The following is a 24,504-nucleotide window of genomic DNA, read 5'->3' on the forward strand; positions in this document are numbered from 1 at the left end:
CCGCTAGGGTTTCAACCGTTCTAATCGCGCATCGCGATAAACGTTGTTGTTTGAATTCGTCTGCTTTTGCCATTTCGAATTAGGAAACATGAAAGCTTCTGCAATAGGGAATCTTTCTTCTTTGTCAACCTTTGGCTCAAGCCTGACCAATTCTCTTAAACAGGCACTTGAGGTATCAAATTCATGTTCCACTCACCCAAAGAAAGTCCAGGATGCAGATAACCAACTAGAGGGAAATAGGGGCACATACCCCATTACGTCTCATAAAAACAAAGACACTCTAGCTAAAGAAGGAAAAGATTGCACCCCTGAATTCGTGAGCAAGATCATAAATGTCAACTCTGGAAAAGCTCCAGGTATGCCTTCTTCCACTATAGCCTTCGATAATTCTTTTAAGATGAATGTCACGGAGATAAGAGCAAAAATGAAATACATACTGATTGCCCAAATAAACAAACTTTTTCAAATGAATTTGTTGCTGATTCTTTTGGGAATTAGAATCAATCCGATAAAACTGGTAAGTTATAGAGGAAAAGAGGAAAGCAAAATAAAACAGAGGCGACCAGCAAGAATAAGGAAATTATAGAGGAACAAAAGGAAAATAGTGCTGGTCTGAAAAAAATTAGGGTTGAAAACAAATGTCAGAATAATGCAGTAAACAAGAAAGTAAGGGAAACAGGGGAAATCGAAGAGAAGGCAAAAGGCAAATGGAGAGTTGGTTTTAATGAGAGGGCAAACCTCAAAGGGGTGAGAAACCAAATTTTAAGGATGCTGATGCAAGTTAAGAATGGAGAAATGATTCTCAACAAAGAAAGGGCTCAGTAAATCACTATTCAGGTAAACATGCACTACCTCCAAGATTGGAACCTTATAAAAAAAGAGAAGTATGACATTATTGTTAGCTGGTCCGTCAGCATAATGAAAGAGTTGACAAAATATACCAAGAAAAATGTTTATACTCTAAAGAAGAACCCAAATTGTCAGGTTGATCAAGTCTGGAAGCAGAATCCAGACACCAAGCAGGGTCAAAACTTAGCAAAAGAAAGTGAAAACAAAATCCCAGAAAATTGACACATTTTCCTAGGTGCGTTCAAAGCACAGGTGGACAAACTCAAAAATCCCTTTGAGTTCACGCTACCATCAGACATGTAAGAAAAATGCGTTCGATCATGGGAACAGGTGATAGTGGGTAATTATATTGGGAAAAAATCTGGCACTTTTGATGCCACCAAGGAAGAACTCATGAAGCAATGGGGAAAAGAAGGTCTAATGAAGGTCACCACTAATAGTCACGACATGTATTTCCTGAAATTCAATCAAGAGGCTAATCTTGAGAAAATTTTAGAGTTGGGACATACACACGTGGGGAAAGAATGCATGAAGCTCGAAAAATGGAAGGAGGGTACGAGCTATGACAGTATTCCAAAAGAAATAATGTAAATCTGGTTCAAGTTGCGAAATATCCCTCCCCACATGTACAACGCGGGAGCCTTAAGCCATTTCGCTAACCTTCTAAGAAATCCGCTATACATGGACAAAATCACTGAGGAAAACGAAAATCTCACATATGCTAGAATGAGCGTTGAAGTTCAACCCATAAGCATTCTCCTCAACGAAATTACAGGGGTGGATCGAAAGAGAAATGTTACCAAGATGGGCATACACTATGAATGGTGACCGTATAGATACGTGAACTGCAATACCTTTAAACATTCTATAATGAGATGCCCTAAATTAATGGCCAACCAGAAAGCAAACCAGGAACAACAAACGCAGAATGGAGAAAGAAAACAACAAAAGGTTCCTAGTAAAAATGAAACATTTGTGGAAAAACAAGCAGCAAAAGAAAGCAATGCCAAAGGGAAAGATGTTCAGAATTCGGGTGAAGGAATAAAAGGAAATCAAACTCAAGAAGGGGGAAGTAAGAAAGGAAAGGAAATTGATGAAAGAATGGATTCTGAAGAAGAATAACCTAAATGTAAGGAAGAGGAAGATGCAGAAGATGAAAGCAAAGATACAACAGAGGAGAATGAAACTAAGGTTGTTGATCCTCAAACACGGAAAACTGAAGTAGAGAAAAGTAGTGACAAAAACCTTGAAATCCTAAAAAAAGAAATATATTTTACTATGTTAGTACGAGTTCATATAGAGGAAGATTAAACAATAAGAGCAGACAAGCATCATCATCTGTTTCAATTCAATCTCCCTTCATGAAGAACACGAGTAGATTGGGACGTGGAAGAAGGCAATATGGTCAAAAGGCGGATATGGAGAAAACATATGTTGGGATAGATAGATTGTAGTCTTTGTTCATTTTAATTTGTGTTTTGTAATGTGATTTAACTGCCACCATTCATAAACTTTTGGGTCTTTTGTTTGTCATCTTATAATCAAAACTAGGGTTTGTCTAGTTTTGATTATTGACCCCTCCCACTTTTGGGCTTTTTAATGAAATGGTGTTAAACCGTTTACCCAAAAAAATGACCAAAATTAACTAGTAGAGACCTTAGGGGCGTTATGGGACATAGCGTCTAAAAAACATTTTCCCACACATAACCAAACACCGAACTTACATCTCTTAATTTCCTAATTTTTGAAATTATGCGGCAACTCTCTAGTAGTGAGAATTAATTAAAATTGAAAAAGTTAAAGTAGGCCTATGACATATTTCCCATTTAAAAACTTTCAATCTCTCCCAGATTCGACGGAAATGTAAGATATAGAGTTGTCTATAAATCCTCATTTTTTTAAAATTCAATTTTTCGAACATTAAAATTAATTCCCCTCACGTTTTCAAAACTAAATTTTTAAAGAGAGTCCCAGAATTTTCAAACTAGTCGATAAAAAAAAATGTTATCAATAAAATTGATCACAATTTGAAAATTAATTTCCCTTAAAGGAACAAATTTTCACAATAAACTGTTCAAACACTATTTGTTGAGCAGAATATTCTCCTACAGTAGGGTATGATCTTGGTTTTGATTGCTACATTTGTCAGTCCAGATGAGTTTATTTGGTGAAATTTAATAGCTTAAGAAATAAACAACTGAAGTTTGGGTACCTTATTTAGGGTTATTTCAACACAGATAATTTGTAATTAGACAGTTGATCATGCTTGTAGAATTATTCGGTAATATTTTTAGATTTTGATTCAGATTATGATATTGTATTTTTCTATCTTGGTGTAGATACTCCTCCTGTTGAAGAGAAACATGGTTCAATGGATAGAGGTATAGATAGATCTTAACAATTCTTAATTATCTTAACACACATATCATTAAGAGACAATTTCTTACAACTTAATGAAATTATTTTATGCATATTGTCAGATATTGTTCTTGCTCGAGTTTCTACATATAAGAAATCGACACTTATCAAAGCTAGGATGGCACGATACTTAGGAATTCAATCTTCGTCGATACCACTCCATGCACAAGTACCACCTACTACGTCGCTTTTTAAAATAGCTTTTAAAATATATTGATTAATTATTTATGTTAATATGATTTATTAATTTTAGTCTTATTAAAATACAGATAATGAAGAAGATAAAAATTAATAAGTCTTTCCACTTCTCATGTGAAACATTTGGTAAGAGATTACTTTAAAATCAACAATTGTTATATTTTTTACATGATCAACAAATCAGGTTATTACTTTAAAATCAACAATTCATTTTGTTTTTATCATGATCAGGGTTGTGGTATTGTTGTGCTTGTGTCTTCTTTAATGTCAGTTTAATTAATCTATTTTATGGATATGCTCAGCTTAATGAGATTTGTGATTTTACTAGTTTTTTTATTCTCTTACAATCGACTAAGATTTTTATTAGTTGTAGTAACTTGGAGTTTTGCAAAAACAGTTAATAAGATTGTTGTTTCAATGATAATGTGGTTCTATTATTTTTTATATAAAGTATTTTACTTATGTTTGCTTTGCTCTCTATAGTTTTGAAATACCTAATTTTTTATTTTCATGTGATTGTTGCAGATTTTTGGATATAGGAAGATTGAAGAAATAAAAAAACTAAACTTATATATGTCTATTCATGTTTGGGAAGTTTGAAGAAATGAAGTAACTGAACATATATATTTATATTGGTTCAAAATTTGTAAATGTCTATTCATTTTGTGAACATATATATTTTTAAATAGATTGTTGGAACATGTTATATGTTTTGTGTTATATATATTGTTGTTTAATTTGAATATATAATATGTTTTAATTTAAATGTCAAGTTTCTAGATTAAAAACTTTTTTTGTATTTTCGATTCAATAATGTCAGTAGGAAAACAGACTTTATTAATCAATAACGTTTGCATGAAAACAAACTTTATTGATCAATAACGTTTGTGGGTAAAACGGACTTTATTGATCAATAACTTTAGTAGGAAAACGGACTTTATTAATCAATAACGTCTGAATAAAATTCGGCATTTATTGATTAATAACGACGACAGAAAATTTGGCCTTTATTGAGTAATATTCGGACGTTATTAGTGATTTTTTCAATAACGACGCAGGTTCTATCGTCTGTTAACGTCCGTAATTTAACCGGACAATATTAATTAGTACGACCGAAATAATATAAATAACGGAAGAATTTCCGAACGTTAAAAGATCATTTTTTACTAGTGATGCTAAACGAGACCATACGTAGTAGGACACTAAGACCCAAAAAGGATTTTAAACCTTAGCTAAATCTAGATGCATCTAGCAAGCACCCATTCCTAGGGGTCAAAGAAGAAGGCCTAGGTCATGGGAAGAGTCAAAGGGTCTAGGTGTGATAAACGACCGCAGAACCACGCACATAGCGATCCGGTTCTCCTCCATCTTTCTTGGCGCAATAGATAGTAGAAAGGAAGACAAATTTATTTTTTTGAAAAAAGATATCTCGGGCATTTTTTTTACCATTTTTGATCAATTCAAAAATGAGAAATGATCACTAAAAGACTATAATCATTTCCCCAATTCTTTGCACGAAACCAGGGACCGGGCAAGAGCAATTTGTCTGATAAACTTTCGGATAAATTTTTTAGGAAATTCCAAAATTGAGGCGGTGGGTTGTTTGGTTTGAGGAGAGGCTAAATTTAATAGTTTTGTACTGTCATTTGGAAGAGAAAATCGAAGCTAAAGGGAGGGAAGAATAAAAAATCACCATTGTTGAGATTTTGAGTTCTTCAGATTTTTAGCTTTTGGAGTTAGGGACTTTCGTCGTTGTGGGATCGATTAGAGCTTGTTTCTAGACTTATTTAGAATTTGTGTGTCATTTTCAAGCATTACTACTCGCCTACAAGTACTTGTAATTTTCTTTATAATTTAGGTGTAAGACTTATGACAATAATATTGACGTATACTTTTAGGAATAAATTTAATCTAAACTAGACACAAGTTTAGACTTAGATTCACATTTAGAAGCATGTTTTAGGATGGAATAAATAAAGAAGGTGTAAAATAATATTCTCTTAAATGACTAAGAGTTTAAAGTAGAAACTATGATTCGACGGGCACGTGAGACATATCACTGATGCCCCTTCTCACGTGTAACTAAACACCAAACCAATAACAGAATATCTAAACTATGTTTGAACACACAAAATATTTGTATTTCCTAATTTAGAAAGAAGTAAATTAGGTGTGACTCTAAAAAATTCTAAACTAGTCTAAATTGACGGTTTTAAATGTACTCTAGTTATGGCTACAATTTCGGTTCCTCATCTAACTCGAGATTCGAGTGGAAGGTAAATAATGAGGCACGACTATCGAGTCAAAAAACCCCTTTTCAGAAAAGGGTCGATTTTTGGCGTTACAACTTTTTTCACCACGATGCTGGGATAATAATCGATGTTTAGCTTTAAACAAACTTTTGGCCATTTTTAAAAAAATATTCTTTTACGCTTATAAAAAAATTTAAAAGGTAAAAATTCAAAAAATAATAAAGGCGAAAATGGATATATAATCCAACTTACTTTTCTATGTGCATTAGTTCTAATCTTAAGCACATTTCCCTACTGTTTTGAGGTAGTATGCGATTTGTATTGTACGACGTCATTTATACACCTATTGATATACGTGAGATTTTCAATGTGGAATGACAAATTGTTACTTTGAGCAATGATGTAAAATGATTATTTAGGAAACCCGAGATAACTATTTCCTCCACTCGTGAGCATTCTTTCTTTTGAAGAGGTGTTTATGAGGGTGGCGAGGGAGAAATCTCAATTAAGATAATACCTCCCTACATCAATAATCTAGGTAGTCCTTGTCGATGGGAAACGTCTCTCTTACCTTTGGAAGTTTTAGATAAAAAAAATCAAAATCTTTATCCCAAGACTCATCGTTTGTCGTGCACAAGCGATAGAACCACGCCATAAACTTTTATGTACCTAATATACTTATACTAGGTACGTGTATACATTATAGTTAAAATAGACACCCATAAGTACATTTTGATTTAAAATAACAGAACAAAATAGAATAATGTAACGTTTGCTTATCTTTGGTGTTTGTTTTACAAATATGTCGATGTTAGACGCACGTTCCTTAAAATGAATCTTGCAATTGTGGGACACCGATTCTCATAGAGGGTTAATGACACAAATGTGAAAAAGGTGTAGCTCAATCACCAAGACCTTTTATTTTGGTGAGACAAATATGCCCCACTTTGAAAGAATTTAGAGTAATCATGATGATCAAAGCGAGGATTGTGTTACAATTTAAGCCCTCCGCCAAATTCGTGTTATTAAGGAAGATTTTTCTAGAAGAATTAGGATACACTAATGTCATGTTTGAAATACTATTGAAGAAGAACGTCATTTCTAAAAGTCGTATGATCTCATAGTCAAGGACGATGTCATTCCCAAGTTCGGGAAAGAATTCCTTTAGATGATAACAATCTTGATGGCTCATTTCCTTTTGGCTCCAAGCGACGACTTCCTATCATCGAAGTTGTTTAAAGTTTCTACATCATGCAAAGAGGAGACAAAGACATTTCGAGTTTTATACTAACTAAAACACTTGGGACTTAACGAGTCGTTCAATAGAAATATGCCAAAGAGAGGATCCCCTATGGTCCTCTACATATGGCTCCTAGACAAGGTAAACACAATCCACCACTACTCTCTAGGTTTATTTTGGACCTACACACCCAAAATTGTCATAGCGATGATCAAGCCCAAGAAAACAATGACAAACGACAAGCTCATTTGAGATCTCATGCCTTGGTATAACATATTCGAGATGACTTATATCATTGATCAACCCATAATAATTTTATTCGGGCTAAACTCTACAATGTTCTACTGCACCACTCCACTCTACAAGCAATTCAGAGTATAGGTAGATTTGCAACAAGAAAACAAGTTCGTATAGATCGAAGGAGATGATAATAAGATCGAATTACTTTAGGAAGATAAGAAGATTTGCGGTTGTGAACTAGTACAAGGGCAAAATTGAAAGTAGATGTAACAAAGGCCTTCAACTTCTTTTCAATCGACATGCGAACTGCTCAAATAATCTAACGAACATTTCTGGATCACATAAGCGCCAATCTCGATTAGTGAGGTAATATCCTTCAAATAAGATAGTCATATTGTTATTGATGGTGATATGAGAAGATGGAGCTATTTATGGATCCAACCCTAGGAGAAGACGAAGTAATGAACTACCTTATTATAAAAAAATTAAAAATTAAGAGTCCTAGGGTGGAGAGTATTTATTTATAAACCTTTACATACTCATAACATGTGCCGGAAATTACGTGTCGATAAAAGTATAATTAATTTTGGTGTAGTGAGCAATTCATTGTGGATATACTAACATGAAAAAAAAAATACTAACTCGATATTGAGAATCGAGAGATGATGCACTCTATTGATAAGAGACCTATTATAGTTTGATAGAGCCTTGACAAACTACCATATGTATAAGTGATAACATATCAAAACAACTCAAGTGTCAAGTGTGCGAAGATGTTAAGGACGAATATCTATCTATATATGTAAAAAATACATCAATCTATTTTGTTCAAACGTGCACATAACATTCTTAGCGGCTTGAACAAGTATAAAAAAATTGTCTTATGTCTTGATTTGAATGGTTTATGGAGTAATGGTTGTTTATATATTTTGTAGATTTTACTTTAAAATGTTAGTATTCAAATTTGTTATTTAATTTATTTGTTATTCAAATTATTATAACATTATTAAGAACTTGTAATTTTCTTGTTAATGTTCTTTTTGTTGGACTATGGTACGATTTTATGAGATAATATTGTTGACGAGATTTAAGAGTTTTTTTTGTTATTATTTAAAATGAGTAAGCAAATGATCATTTATTTATTTTTTAAAAATTACAAAATTGGTTAAAAAATTAAAAAAATACAATGTTAAATATTAAATAGGCTCTCGGCGACGCTTAAAAATAAGCGTCGTTAAATTTTTGGTCAACCCTGTATCTGGCGACGTAAAAATAAACGTCGGTGATATTTTGCGACGCTTTTGATGAGATTTTATAAGTGACTGAAGGATGTGAAAAAATCTATATTTTGATATGAACATGGCCTTCTATGCGAGACAAGTAAGCCTTGAAAACTACTATTTGAAGGAAGTAAGAGAGGAGAAAGAATATATAACAAAGAATCATTCAAAAATAGTGAACTTCCACATTTCTTTACCAAATGGAGACTTAATGTACAAACCATTAGGTAACAAACGAGGACAAAGTCATATACTAAGTAACAATATTGTAACTCCCTAAAAACGAGATTGTCTCCCCATCCCGTTTTGCTTATATTTCTCTCGAATATCGTAAAACGATACGAAGGTTAAATGATATTTGAATGCCCTCGTAAAATAAGATGAAGAACTAAAGCTCGTTTCTAGATAGTTTTGACTTATTAAGAGTTGTTTTCGGTTTTCTACCTGAGAAACTAACAAAAAGTGATAATTCTCGATAAACAAAAATAAGAAATTTTGATTATATATAGTTCGGTGGTTGGTTACACTTTAGAAATGATATCGACATTTTGTCGTCGTACCCTTGTTATGATGTGTCTAATATTAATATTTGGTCATTTAAAAGAACTGATATTTATATTTTATTACAAGTTATTCCAAGACCTATACAGGTAACTTATAATAAAAATATAAATATAAAATTTGGTGTATATATTATGCGTTACGAATTCTATTATATATGCTCTCTATGTGAACATATCCTCCTAGTCCTGCTTTTAATAATTTTATTATTAATATAGAAAATTAGAGTTAGGACTTAACTAATGTAAAAAAAATTTAAAAGTATTTGAAGTTAGTATAAAAGAATCCAATAAAAAATACACTTGATAAGAATTAAAGTCAGAGCATAATATTCACTTTTTTTTAAACTACTATTTTTAAAATTTTGGTTACATTTAAATAATAAATATACCAACTTAGAAAATACCCTATAATTTAGATGACCAGCAATGGATAATCTCCCGTATATTGATGCGTTCTTCAAAAAAAATTCTCTTTCTCCATAATTCATAAATAAGTACTAAAAGTATTTATTAAAATAATCTCCAACTCACAAATTTATTCTTTAACTTAAAATACAGTAAATATTACTTTAAATAATAATTCATCTCCAACCCAAAATTCATTTCCAAACTTTAAAAAATACTATTAGAATATTCATTTCTTACCTTAACTTTTTTACATTATTAATATTATATATATTTATTAACTTTATATATTTAATCTCAATCTTTTCTCAATTATTTAATAAAATAAAAATAAAAATAATTATATATTAATAATTCATAACTAACAAAATAATACATTTTAAAATTATAAATTTATAATCTATAAAATTTAAGTTATAAAATATAATATAAAAATATAAAATAAATTATAAAATATAAAATAAATTAGATAAAATTTTAATTATAATGATTATATATTAAAAATATTATAATATTTATGTTAGAAATAAAAAAAAAATAGATTTAAGGATCAATATATAAATATCAAAAGTTAAAAAAAAAAAATACATTTCAAAGACCATTTTAAAAAGATGGCCAAAATTACGGATGAAATATGCGTTAGAAGAAATAAATCAAAATGTAAATTGTGTTGGAGATGACCTAAGTTTTAAATCACCTCTTCAACCATTGACTTTTAAATAATCAGTAAACTATGAAATTGTTTTAAAATTGTCTAATTTTAAAATTGTCTAATTTTAAAATGGTCCAATTTTAAAATTGTCTAATTTTAAAACAGATTTTTTAACGGTCAATTCTTATATACAAAAATAATAATTGACATAATAAATTATTAAAATTTAGGTGTCCTTAAATAAATTCGAACTTTTCAATCTTCATATTAATTAAATTTGAATAAAAAATAATTTATTTATCAAATATATAATTTATTTAAATAATCAAACTACTTAGTATTTCTTTAAATATATATATAGATAGATATTTAAGGAAATTATATATATAATGATGCTTAATTTTGATGTAGGGTGGAGAGCTGTGGTTAATTTGGATATATATGTGAGAGTAAATAGATATTTTAATCGGATTCTGGGTTGACCCGCCCATAAACTTAAAACGGTTAAAAATAAAATTAAATATTCTATAGATATGTTTCAAACTCGCAACCTAACAAAAACAAGTACAACTCTTTAACCAACTAGGCTAATAACCCTTAATATTTTAAATTCAACACCAAAATTGATGAACGCGGGACATTTTTAACTAACGAATTTATCTATATATATATATAATGATGCTTAATTTTGAAAGTGTCCGAATTGTCGGGTCGAGAGTTGTGGTTAATTTGGATATATATGTGAGAGTAAATGGATACTTGGATCGGATTCTGGGTTGACCCGCCCATAAACTTAAAACGGTTAAAAATGAAATTAAAAATGTTATAGGTATATTTCGAATTCGTAACCTAACAAAACAAGTACAACTCTTTAACCAACTAGGTTAATAACACTTTATATTTTAAATTTAACACCAAATTTGATAAACGCGGAACATTTTTAACTAACTAATATATATATATATATATATAATGATGCTTAATTTTGAAAATGACCGGATTGCCAGGTCGAGAGCCGTGGTTATTTTGGATATATATGTGAGAGTAAATGGATATTTGGATCGGATTCTGGGTTGACCCGACTATAAACTTAAAACGGTTAAAAATAAAATTAAAAATGTTATAGGTATGTTTCAAATTCGCAGCTAGGGATGGGCATTGGGTGGTTTAATCCGAAATCCAATCCAATCCAATCCGAATCCTAAATACTAATTCGGATTGGACTGAGATCAGATCGAATTGAATTAAATCGGATTGGATTAGGATTATCCAAATTATCCCAACTATCTAAACAAAAATATATTTTTTAATTATTTTTTTTAAAATTAAATTTTATCTCAATATAATATATATTTTAATTATCATCACTTGACAACGATATTTATTTTTATTTTTTTATTATTTTTTTATTATTTTTTTTCATATTCAAATATAATAATAAAAAAATCGAATTTTTAAAAAAATTTTAAAAAAAATTTAAAAAAAAAATTAAAAAAAAAATTGTTGACTAATTTTAAGTTGATATATATAAATATTTTTTAGTTTGGATAATCCAAACCATTTTCAATTCAATCCGTATCCGATCCGTATTAATTAGTAAAATGGTTTGGATTACGGATTGGATAAACTTAATTTGAATTTAATACGGATCAGACAAAACGGATTGGTTTTACCCATTTGTTCACCCCTACTCGCAGCCTAACAAAAACAAGTATAAGTCTTTAACCAACTAGGCTAATAACATTTTAAATTCTAAATTCAACGCTAAATTTGATAAACACGGGACGTTATAATAATATATTTTTATCCGTGTGCATCGCACGGGGATCTTACTAGTTTAATTAATACTATACTTTTAAAATACGCGATGATCCGATAACCGCAAAATGGGTGGACGAATATTTCAGGTTTTAACTTTAATACAGTAACCTTTCGAAGGGTCGAACTAAAATTTTCTAGTTCAAAAAGTTAGAGATAATTTTCTTCATTTCTTCTTACTCCACCTATTGCTTCCATTATGTCTTTAAACAAATCGTGGTTAGTCGCCTTCCCGCCGGAAGCACCATACATGGTTGTTGGGACAATGGACGGCGATTGTGAGTTGGCATTGGCCGAAGAGGCGACGACATCCTCTATAAGACGGTAGAAGTTATACATGGACCTGCAGACTAATTACGCCGTCGGAAGAATAAGTTATACATGGTTACCATGACGATTGACGTCTAATGATCCGATGATGACAACAGAAACGATTTTTTCAGCATCGGAAGTAGTTAGAAATTTCTACGAAGGAATCAATCACCGTGATTTGTCTTCCATTGAGGAACTCATCGCCTCTGATTGTGTCTACAAAGACCTTATATTTGCTCAACCATTCGGTGGTTGAAAAGGTATGTTAGGTTTTTTACTAAATAAATTTAAAATTTGATCCGGTGACTCTGGTCGGACAGGAGTTCGAAAAAAAACCGGGTCTGACTGAACCATTTTTAAAATAATTATTAATGTTTACATATTTAACTTGTTAAATATTAATATTTTATTATCATATAAAAGAAAATATTTTAAATATGAGAAAAAATATGAATTGTTATTAGAATTTTTTATTTATTATATATATATATATATAATGTTTTGAACATGAGAAGAAGTATTTATATGATTTAATTGTTAAGACATTATTTTATTTTATTAAAAGACTTTATTAATTTTTATATCATTTAATTAAAAATAATAATTTAAATATATATTTTTAAATTATATATTTAAATGTTCTAAGTATAAAGATTAAGGATTACTATTGCGCAGTAACCGAACCAAATTGTCCTGTGAAGGTTTTCTCCTGATTTGACTAGTAGTTGATCGGAGATGAGGATAATATTTGTGTCTCCTGTAGGATGTCCCGTCCCGATTTTATCCTAATATTGTCCCCGAACACTATAAACATAATTAAATATATAAATTCATTAATATTTTTATTTATTAATTATATTTTAAAAGAGTTTTAAGTTTTTTTTTATAAAAATATAATTTTTTAATATATTACAATATATATTTTATTAAAAATTTGTTTATATAACTTTATTATATAAATTTTTTTTTTTTAAAAACAATATGACATTAATAATGCCACGTGAGAATTCCTCAAAATCAACTAGAATAATAATAGGGGAAGAATACTAATTTTATTTATAAAGTTGGAGGAAGTGTCAAATTTATTTATAAAGTTGTAAAATTTTATTTTTGTATATAAAGTTGTCAAAAGGTGTCAAAATTATTTAAGATAACGGAAGTCATTTAACGGCGTTAGATTTGTATCCATGTGACATCCACATATAATCCACCTATTATATATATATATATTTAAAACTATTTTCCTTTTTCATTTCAAACAAATCCTATTTTTTTACATACCTATCCTCCATCCTCTAGCAGCCGACCTCTTTACCAGCAACATCCATCACCGCCCAATACTGCAAATTACACATTCCATTTGACTTGAGTTTGAAAAATATGAAGATGATCAACGCACTGCGATACTGAACTCAATACTGCAAAACGCAAAACCAAAACCAAGCTCATTGTTCTAATCATCTTCAATCTAAACATCATATCCATCTTACTCATCATACGTTTCGCCCATCCCAAAAACCACAATTCATCATTCAAGATGCCACTGTCTTCACCTTCAACCTCTTGTCATTGCCTTCTCCACATTTGAATCTTCTCTCCTCCACTCTACAAATCACCATCGTCTTAAAAAACCCAAACGAGAATTCCAGTATCATACAATTAAGTTTGACAGTCATGTCGATTGGAAGATCGGGGCGTTAAATACCCATAAGTACCATATTCATGTACTTTGTTCTACTTGATGGCGACTGCTGATGAATCGGGCGGCGACGACAACTGCTGGTGAGGAGGGAGTCGACGGGCGGTTGCTGGTGAAAAGGTCGGTAACGGCGCGCTAGTGAAGTGGGGATGGGGTTTGGTCTGTAAAAAAAGAGAAAGGGTTTGTTTGAAATGAAAAAAGAAAAATAATTTTAAGAAATATATATATTAGGTGGATGCCACGTGGATAAATATTAACCCCGTTAAATTTTTTCCGTTATCTTAAATATTTTTAATATTTTTTTTGACAACTTTATATACAAAAATATAATTTTACAACTTTATAAATAAATTTGACACTTCGCTCCAACTTTATAAACGAAATTGGCATTCTTCCCATAATAATAGTAATAAAAAAATTTATTGTACACTTATTATTATTATTATTATTAATACAAAATCATTTTCTTTATTTTAAATTAATACAAAAATTGGCTTAATTAATATATTTTTTCTATCATTCTTCCATCAACCCGCATAATATGCATGTACCGAACATTATTGTAAAACGGGGAATAACATGAATCATGATATCTCTAATTGATTCTATCTCTCTATAACTAACTTTCTTCATTAACATTCTTCAATGGCTACCAAATACTATTACAATACTTTTCACTTGATCTTCTTCGGTTCATAAGGCAGATTGCTTGATTGATCGATCAAACCCATATTCTAGGTACGTTTCTTCAATACAAACGAAAATTTGTTTGCCATCTTTTGTTAGATCTCTTACATTTCTATATCATTCAATTCGGAACATTGGCTCTGGCTGATGCCGTTTGAATAAATTCTTTGTCTTTGCAGTTGTTCCACTAGTGGAATTAAATTTAGCCAATATGGAAACAGAATTACACAGTTTCTTGAAAAAATTCTATATACCTAATCACATTCTTTTACCTGATTCGGAGAAAGTTACTATTTCTGATCCACCATCATGCCCAGTACTGGTGTTCATTAACTCCAAAAGTGGGGGTCAATTGGGTGGGCAGCTTCTTAGTACATATCGTTCTATTCTGAATAAAGATCAGGTTAATCAATAATATATGACTTCTATTGGTTCTTTCCCATTGAATTTCTCTTTAATTTGTATTTTTTGTGTTTTTAGGTAATAGATTTGCTTGAAGAGACTCCTGATAATGTTTTACGAAGAGTATATGTCAACTTAGAAAAGCTCAAGCACAATGGTGATGAACTTGCTTCTCATATTGAGGAGAAATTAAGAATTATAGTGAGTTACTCTGCACAATTTTCTTGCAATATGTAACTTCAAGAGTTACATTTTCTGATGTCTTGAATGTTTTTAGGTTGCTGGTGGAGATGGAACAGCTGGCTGGTTGCTTGGAGTTGTTTCAGATCTTAAATTGTCTCGGCCACCAGCGATTGCTACGGTGCCTCTAGGAACTGGAAATAACCTCCCTTTTGCATTTGGTTGGGTAAGTGGTACTCTGGTAGCTTCTCCTTAAGGTGCATTAGTTGATGATCTAAGTTTGTGTGACTAGTTTTAGTTTTAGGCAGGCCTCATATGTATGATCTAGTATAGAATGAGTACAAATTGTTCAATTATTTGTTTGTATTTTTTGAAAATGATCATTTCATAATTATAAAATGTCGTTTAAGCAACAATGGTAGGAGAAAAAACATAGAAAAGAAAAGTAAAGAAACATAATCAAGCAAAACATAAAAGACAACAACGATGGAAAAGGCCAAAAGGACGAAAACAAGGCCAAAGGATAACAAATTAATGAGCCTTAAGATCCTCCGAGAGGTCCACAAAGTCCCCAGCCGGGGTTATGGAACTTAGGACCAAATGCACAAGCCACACCTTACTATCAAATGTTTTTTTGGTTCATATCGAGTCAAATAATCCACTAGAACATGAGCAGAATGAAAACAATTGAGTACAAATTATACAATAATAGACTGGATTGAAATACACAAGAAAAATCTGACACTGCTTCTGAAGCAGGTTATGAGAGCCTTTGCATCCATTTTTATTTTAGCTTTTAATGTCTTCCATCATTTATATATCCATTTATTTTCGTGTCTGTTGAATAAAAGTGTATGAGAAGTTAGATGATATCTAATTCCTAGCTGCACGAGTTTCTGATTATCCTTTCATCTTCAAGTTCTTCATTGAGCCTTGGCACGATCATGTTTGAACTGTTGGTTTATTTTCCTTCAGATTTGTTCAACCACCTTGCATATAGGTGACAAAGAATTCTGGTTTGCAGGGAAAGAAGAATCCTGAGACTGATCTTGATGCCGTTTTGGCATTCTTAACTCAAGTAATGAAGGCCAAAGAAATGGAAATAGACAGGTGTGTCAAAGTTAAATGCATAATTTCTTTACTTGATAAACTCACATGGTCACAGCCATCTAGCCACATTCATATTCCCTCTACTGTTTTATTTTTCCGTTTCCAATTGGGGGGGTGGAAACTAGCTACACTTGATTATAAGGATTACATCTCATTGATAAAGCTTAAGGATTACATGTAGAATTTCTTTAGTGGAAACTAGCTACACTTGATTATTCATTTTCAGATTGTTCAAACAAATAATATCTTCTGAGTTATAACCATTGTCAATCCTTTATGTTTGAGGCTATCATGTGTCAAATAAATTTCTAACAATGTCAATCAACGATGCATTCACGAATAAATAATTTCTTCAAGAATGGTTTTTTTTCTTCCATAAGACAACTCTTTTTCTTCTTCTGAACACCCATGATCATAATAAAGCACTGATACTCTAATAATATATGTTGTCCACTAATATCTATTTAATTAGCAGGTATTCTGTAGCCTTCCAGTATTCTTAGCTTTTATTTACAGCTTATTTAATGCCATTCATACTTTCTAAAGTTCAACACTTCCTGACTTCATCTCAATATGTTCCTCTAATGTGAATGTTCTTGTAATTATGACTGATCTAGCTGGCACATTCTAATGAGAATGAGGGCTCCAAAGGAAGGGTCTTGTGATCCTATTGCCCCTCTCGAATTACCACATTCCTTGCATGCATTTCAACGTGTTTCTGCAAGTGACACTCTCAATGTTGTAAGTCAGTGAATTCTTGTTTCTTACTGTTTTGTGTCATTGAATCTGAATTTACCTAATGAAACTGTATTCAGCAAGGAGGTTATCATTTGATTTACCTACAAGAAAATTATGTTATTATATGTTAATTTATCTGAGTTCTTTTTCAAAATAGTAGATAACAATGTGCATGATTCTTAAGATCTTTATAGTTTGGTTTTATAACTTGATCACAGCAAATGAAATGCATCAATTGCTCCTGAAAAAGTTGAGATTTTGTGTCAGTGCTTAGATGAATTCTTATTGCTGTATAAGTTAGCAATTTTGGATAAAATAGTTTAATGTTTAGAACAATACACCTTAAATTTATGGTGCATATTTATCTTTATGAACAATAGAAATCTAACGTCTAAACTTTCAACCTCTATATCCTGGTAACTAAGCATAGAAGGAACCTCTACAACATCTTACATTAGTCTAGAACATTCTATATTATTTTAGAACATTTTGGTAAATGGTCCGAATAGATGACTCGAAACTACATACAATGTTTTAGAATGTCTGTGTGTTTCATATGCTGAGAAGCCACATGCATTGTTAAAGAATAAAGATTACTCTTATTAAATTGAGAATTATTCCTTCATTCTCATCTTATTTTTATCAGTGAAAAAAGAAGTCAATTACTAAAAGATATAATCAATTATCAGTTGTGGATGGTAACTGGATAATATAATTTATTTTCTTGCAGGAGGGTTTCCATACATTTCGTGGGGGGTTCTGGAATTACTTCAGCATGGGTGAGTTCATTTTTTCTTCTTAAGATGCACACAAACACTTTTTTATTTGTATCAATGAATCATTGTTATGGTATCCTTGTTTGTTATACTATTAATTTTTATATTACCCAAAATAAATTTGTGTTCTCGACTTTTAACTGAATATTTGGCCAATACAATATCACATATATTAATTTTTGTACAGGTATGGATGCTCAAGTATCTTATGCTTTTCATACTGAACGTAAGCTAAATCCCGAGAAATTCAAGAATCAGTTGGTAAACCAGGTATACCTTATATTGTGTGGCTGATCATATATGTTCCTGTTTGGTGCTGAAGGAAATAATTTTGGTAGTTTGTTTCCTTATATTAACCTTCATTACACTTAAAATTGAAAAAACAAATATTTAACTCAGTGATTTATGTGACTGGTTCAAACATTAAGAGTAACATATTGTAAATTGGATTTTGAAGGGGTGTGCCTCTATGCCTATTTGTCCATTTTAAGTAGATGAAAATAAATCATCAAAATGAATGTGGATTTTCACCTTTGAAATAAACAAACAGAGTGATTTATCTTTTAATTATGTTAAATTGATTTAGGGTACTTATGCGAAGCTTGGATGTACACAAGGATGGTTTTGTGCTTCCCTTATTCATCCATCTTCAAAGTGAGTATTTGAAAAATGCAAGTGGATTTCAATTTTCTTCCTTTTTATGTTTTTCCTACTATTCAGAAACTTGTATTATATGTTCATGGTAGGAATATAGCTCAACTCACAAAAATTAAGGTAATGAAGAGTGGACATTGGCAAGAACTGTCCATTTCTCCCAGGTGAGGTGATCAGACAGACATGTTTCTTTCTAATAATTATACCCATTATCTATTATAAAGTTAATTATGTATAGTTTCAAACATGCAGTATTCGATCGATTGTCTGTCTGAACTTGCCAAGCTTCTCAGGAGGCCTCAACCCATGGGGAATGCCAAATCAGAAGAAAACTCGTGATGTTAGTTATCATGATCTCTCAATCTTAATGTTCTTCGCTAATTGTATAATTGTGTGATGCACAGAGGGACTTGACTCCACCATATGTAGATGATGGACTTATTGAAGTTGTTGGCTTCAGAGATGCTTGGCATGGGCTCGTTTTGATGCATCCAAAGGGTCATGGAACTCGTCTTGCACAGGTCTAAACATTTGCTTAGTTCACAATCATTTTGAAAATAGGAAAAACATGAAAACCATTACATTTTTTCCAGGCCCATAGAATCAGATTCGAGTTCCACAAAGGTGAGACTGACCATACGTTTATGAGAATTGACGGGGAGCCATGGAAACAACCTCTCCCGGTTGATGACGATACAGTGACAGTGGAGATATCTCATCTTGGACAAGTGAAAATGCTGGCCACCCACGAATGCATATCGAAAAGCGTGAACGACCCATCCTCGCCCAGCCATCACGAACGAGAGGACGAAAGTAACAGTGGAGAAGAGGATGATGAATCATGGGAAGAGAAGAGAAAATTTGGAGCTGCTGACACTTTTAGAATTCCAGATGATGCACAGATTTCTCACATCAGTTAGTTTAGGTGGTGGTTGATTAAATTTGTATTTGGCTTAATTTGATTTCAAATAAATACATGTTCAATGTTGAACTGTTAATAACTTAAAGTTGGTAATTGGGGTTATTCAATTATTTGTAATCTCATGAGATTCTTATAAATGAATAATAATGGTGCAAGTTTGGATCAATTTTATTATGTATTTGTATTAATTTTAATTGATGATGTTTTTCTCATAATGTTACGATGTTATGTGGTGACAAAAACATATATGGTTTAATGTGATGCATTGTTATAGTTTGTATGTTGTTTTGTCTCCGTATGAATATTATTGTGTGAATATAAGATTCTTTTAAATATTTCGTTTTTTTACTATAATGTTATTCATGATGAAATTTTGATGGACGGTATGGTATATGTCTGGAATTATATTATGATTAGTCATTTATGTCTCATGTTGGGTCGGTCTTAGGGTAAGTCCAACAAGTCCACGAGTCAAGCCAACCAACTCCTTAGGACAATCCATTTAATAAAATAAAAAAATATTACTCGTATTTAAGCATAAATAGAAATAGTCTTGGAATTCAATATGAAAACTTACATGTTTATTATTTGGTCATGGTTCTAATTTACCAAAATCTATATTTTTATCAATTTTTTTAGTTGTCAAAATTTACGTTGTTCTAGGCTTGGGCAGCCCAAAAGTCGGAACCGACACTAGTCTTATGCATGTTGAATCATCATCTCACATTCTTCAGCATTGTCGTGGGGTGACGAGTATTTAAAGTCTTCTTTAGAGAATGACTGAAATTCAATAAGTGATGTCTGAGTCTCTCTGTAATTGTTGTGAAGTCTGAATGGAATCAACAAATATGACGGGTCCGAATCATTGGGTTATTATCTTCATTTGTCTTGAAAGAAATCGTTGTATTTTCAGTAATCATAGTCGACCGATACGATATTGAGAAATTATATATTTAGGAAATACTTTATTTGAAGTATGGAAAATTAAGATAAATATTGGGGAAATTTGACGAAATGACCCTAAAATTAACCTTAAATAGGCTGGTGACCGGCTCATAAATTAAATTACGCAAATGATCACTTCAAAATATTCTGAAGAAATTACTCCGTCTCACGCGAAGGGCAGGATCGTCACGTGAAGGGGCATGATCGTTACGCGAAAGGCATGATCGTCACGCAAAATGAACGATCATTCTGGACTTTTCACATGCTTCCCTTCACGTGACGATCCTCCCATTCGCGTTACGCGAAGGGGGTATTTTCGTCAAAAAAAAAATTCAAGTGGTCACCAGCGCAATTTAATTTATGGGTTGGTCACCAACGACAACGCATTTAACCCATTTTTTAGGGTCATTTCGTCAAATTTCCCTAAATATTGAGATATTATATATTTAGGAATTCCCCGGTCGGCCGAATCGGCCACTTTCGGCGAATCGACGTCGACCGTTCTCGATTTGAAGACAAATATCAAGAGAGCTTGAATGAACACCTAAAAAAAAAAAAAAAAAAAAAAAAAAAAAAAAAAGAAAAAAAAAATATATATTACAACTCTAACTCCCCAACCTATTTTTGAACTTCCAAAATATCATCTAAAATCTTCTATTGCGGCTCACTCTCATTAACTTCATCTTTTAAAATAATCAAAATTATTTCATAATTTGAAGTTAATTTGAACACTTTGAAAACTTTAAGGTTTATTTTAGATGTAAATAAAATATAGGGGTCAAAACGAATATATCAACATACTTGAGCCTTCAAAATATATATATATATATTAATTTGTAGCGGAGAAATTGGCTCCTTATTAATAGATTAGGATAATTAAATCATTATTTTTTAAGTTTATTATCTTTAAATATTATATATATATCTTTAATTTAGCTAGCAGGTGATTTATTTCTTATATATATTCCCTCTCTTATATTTTTAAACAGATTATCGTCTTCAACCAGGAAGCAAACACCCCAAAGGTATATATATTTTTTCTTTTTTTTATTTATTTATTAAGTTTAATAATTAATGTTAATCAGTATTAGATCTCTTAGGGTTTCACAATTATATTATTATTTGTACTTCCATTGTTCTTCTTCTTCAATGAAATTATATTAGTTTCAAACAAAGCTATATAATAAATTAATTAAGACTTTATAATTGAATTGAAAGATGGATTTCTTGTTATTAATACAAATATATGTATCATCATAAGTTAAATAACATAATAATTGAAATCAATGATAATCTGGTTTGGGTTGCAAGAAAGTTAGTGTTTTTTTCTCCTTCCCCACCCATCATTAATTTTTCTATCTTAATAAATTCTATTTATTTTTTTTTCTTTTATAAATTTTTTAAAACTAGTTATAATATATTATATAGATAATGCAATTAAACTGATGGATATGTTCGAATCATTATAACGACTTATTATAATTGAAAAATTATCTACTATGTTTGCATATAACCAAAAATTGAATCACAGAAATTTGTTGTTTAATTTTGTAATATACAATAATTTGTTTTCAATATATATATACCAACTTAAATTTTATGTCTATGTATAATAACTAAACTAGTAAATTATTATTATGTTGTATTTTTAGTCTAGATTTTATTCAACTGTTTTTCAAATATATTTTAAAATATATAGATATAATTATTAGATATATTAGTGCAAACCATGTTGTTAGGTTTTTAAGCACGAAATTATTCAAATTCCAGCCCAAGTCAAATATGTTAGCTAATATTTGGAATTCAATATATTTGGTTCAATTTACTCAATGTTTTTATAATATTTATAATTTTTTATTATATTACAAAAAATAAGTAAAATAGGTAAAAGGATCCTAATTTTTCAACTAATTTGAATTATTTTGAGCTATGGTTTGAATAATTTAAATCAAACAAAATTTTGTTAAAATTTTGAGGTTCTTATTCGAATTCGTAAACCGTTCGGTTCGGTTCGTTTCGATTTGTTTGCACGCCCTTAGAAATATCATTAACTATCCAAATAATTCCACGTAATGTTTAAATTATCCTTATCCAAACTTTTAGATATAAGCACGCCATATGTGATAGAATAAACTTAAGTATAACTCAATTTAAATTTATCCAAACTTTTTTTTGATAAAATCCTCCTATTACCCATATGTTATTAATGAAATATTTAATTATTTAAATAAAATTTTATAAAACAAACAGCAAGAAACCTGCATGACGTGCAAAATAGATCAGTTTTTTTTCCACTCCCACCACTTCTTTCAAATTGAAAATAACTTCCCACCCAGCTACCAGCTCTATCTATATATATATCTATCTTTATATATATATAATTAACTGCTTCTTCATAAAATATAAAGTGTTATTAATGGATTCTTTAGTTAATTTTCTTTTTCAGTTCTTACAAAAATGCTGCTAAGTGAGCTCTTCTTCTTTGGATGGAGAAAAGCATCCAAATGCAAAAAACTAATCAAAAGTGTGCAATGTCGATTAAAACTTCTCAAGAACAAGCGATCCGCCATGGCGAGAATCCTTCGTCAAGACATTGCTCTTCTTGTCAAAATTGATCATTACCATCTTGCCCTGTCTCGTGTTAGTAATTCAAATATTGGGTTATGATCATAATCCATAATTATCTCTTAATTCAATCTAATTTGTTTTGGTGATTTGCAGGTAGAAGATCTTTTCCAAGACGAAAACTTAGTAGAATTGTATGATCTACTCGATAAATACTGCGAATTCCTTCTACTCAACTTCTCCTATATCCGCAAACATAAGTTGGTGATTCTATTCTTTAGATTCAATGCATTAATATTCTTAAATTATAAACTAATTCTATGTGATAATTTACAGGGATTGTCCAAATGATATTAATGAAGCAATATCTAGTCTTGTATATGCATCAACCAGATGTGGAAACCTCCCCGAGCTCTCACAGATTCGACAACTTTTATCAACCTATTATCGTCGTGACTTTTTCGTATCCCTTCCCGGGAGTTTAATCAATTCTCAGGTCATAACATTATCTTTTATCTTAAAATCTTTAGGAAATTAATTCGAGTTTCTGATTAGTTATTAGTGAAAACAGATTATAGAGAATGTTCTATGTATGGACATAGCTGTACCGTATGAAGTGAAGCGTAGAATGGTGGATGAAATCGCGGGGGTTTCGACAGAGATGATTCGTTTAAGCTCGGGTAGTTCAATTTTCTCGATGGAGAGTTCAAATGATGCGAAGGAATCGTCTTATTCAAACTCATCGCCTGCTATGGAGAGTTTTATTGTGTTGAATCCAAAAGATGGGAGGATTATGAAATTGGATTATTCATTAGAGAATAGTTCGTCTTTGGAAATGATATATTTGGATGACATTGAAGATATGATGCAAGAGAAACAGATGATTCCATATCAATGGAATAATAAAGAAGAAGATGAGATGAACATGAAAGACACTGAATATGCAATGTATTACAAAGGATCATTATGGGATTTACCCATCAAAGATAAAAATCATCCTTCTAATTGTAAGCACGTACATCCCAAGCTGCCTGATTATGATCAATTGGCTGCTAAATTCACTGCCATTAAGAGATCTAATCTTTACAATTAGCCTATAATGGCAAGAACTTATGAAAATCAACAATTTTTACATTATTTAAATGTATTCTTCTTCCATTTTCAATATATGAAAGACGTCTAACATCGGTCTTCTACACGATTTCAACTACAATTCTCGAACTTTTATTGAACTTTTTTATATTATTAGAGAGTTTTATTTAAAAAAAAAAAATTTGATTAGTCTTTTTTATTAGTTATCAAAACTTTTCTAATATCACTAGTATTATAGTAGTTTAAAAGGGCTTTTGGTTGATTTTGTTTTAACTAATGCCTACTAATAAAAGTGTTAATTTTTGGAAAATGGATTACAATTGACACAAATATGCAAAATAATCCTAAAATAATTGATCAAATGGGTTATTGACTATTCTAATTTTAACAAAGTAATCTAGGGACATTTTGATATATAAATATATTATTAAAGATGCATATATTAAAAAAATATTATTTATTAATGAGATTTTTTTATTATCAAATAAATGAGTTTCATTTGGTCAG

The 24,504-nt window shown here is 30.8% G+C and overlaps 2 protein-coding genes across 2 annotated transcripts; both read left to right on the forward strand.

The window, feature by feature from the left end:
• The first annotated feature begins 1,737 nt into the window (after nt 1-1,737).
• LOC124934868 (diacylglycerol kinase 1-like) lies at nt 1,738-19,393 on the forward strand. The gene is made up of 15 exons (XM_047475362.1): nt 1,738-1,921; nt 3,144-3,230; nt 3,330-3,436; nt 14,780-15,016; nt 15,094-15,216; nt 15,293-15,421; nt 16,220-16,305; nt 16,923-17,046; nt 17,774-17,822; nt 18,007-18,089; nt 18,406-18,473; nt 18,566-18,637; nt 18,726-18,813; nt 18,878-18,994; nt 19,067-19,393. Exons 1-15 carry the CDS (start codon nt 1,738-1,740, stop codon nt 19,391-19,393), a joined length of 1,881 nt encoding a protein of 626 aa, XP_047331318.1.
• A 3,404-nt stretch (nt 19,394-22,797) lies between these two features.
• LOC124934869 (vacuolar protein sorting-associated protein IST1-like) lies at nt 22,798-24,032 on the forward strand. Its single transcript, XM_047475363.1, has 4 exons — nt 22,798-22,980; nt 23,062-23,165; nt 23,242-23,401; nt 23,477-24,032. The coding sequence occupies exons 1-4, from the start codon at nt 22,798-22,800 to the stop codon at nt 23,996-23,998; spliced, it is 969 nt and encodes a 322-aa protein (XP_047331319.1). The 3' UTR covers nt 23,999-24,032.
• The last annotated feature ends 472 nt before the right edge of the window (nt 24,033-24,504 follow it).

Source organism: Impatiens glandulifera, chromosome 4, assembly GCF_907164915.1.
Source record: "Impatiens glandulifera chromosome 4, dImpGla2.1, whole genome shotgun sequence".
NCBI lineage: Eukaryota > Viridiplantae > Streptophyta > Magnoliopsida > Ericales > Balsaminaceae > Impatiens > Impatiens glandulifera.

What these genes read in the sequence shown, in the direction of transcription:
- LOC124934868 (XM_047475362.1), top strand. Translation starts at nt 1,738, where the DNA reads ATGGCCAACCAGAAAGCAAACCAGGAACAACAAACGCAGAATGGAGAA. An exon ending in AGGAGAAATTAAGAATTATA is followed by an intron (nt 15,217 to 15,292) that starts GTGAGTTACTCT and finishes GAATGTTTTTAG; the next exon opens with GTTGCTGGTGGAGATGGAAC. An exon ending in AGAATCAGTTGGTAAACCAG is followed by an intron (nt 18,090 to 18,405) that starts GTATACCTTATA and finishes AAATTGATTTAG; the next exon opens with GGTACTTATGCGAAGCTTGG.
- LOC124934869 (XM_047475363.1), top strand. Translation starts at nt 22,798, where the DNA reads ATGCTGCTAAGTGAGCTCTTCTTCTTTGGATGGAGAAAAGCATCCAAA. An exon ending in TCCTATATCCGCAAACATAA is followed by an intron (nt 23,166 to 23,241) that starts GTTGGTGATTCT and finishes GATAATTTACAG; the next exon opens with GGATTGTCCAAATGATATTA. An exon ending in GGAGTTTAATCAATTCTCAG is followed by an intron (nt 23,402 to 23,476) that starts GTCATAACATTA and finishes TAGTGAAAACAG; the next exon opens with ATTATAGAGAATGTTCTATG.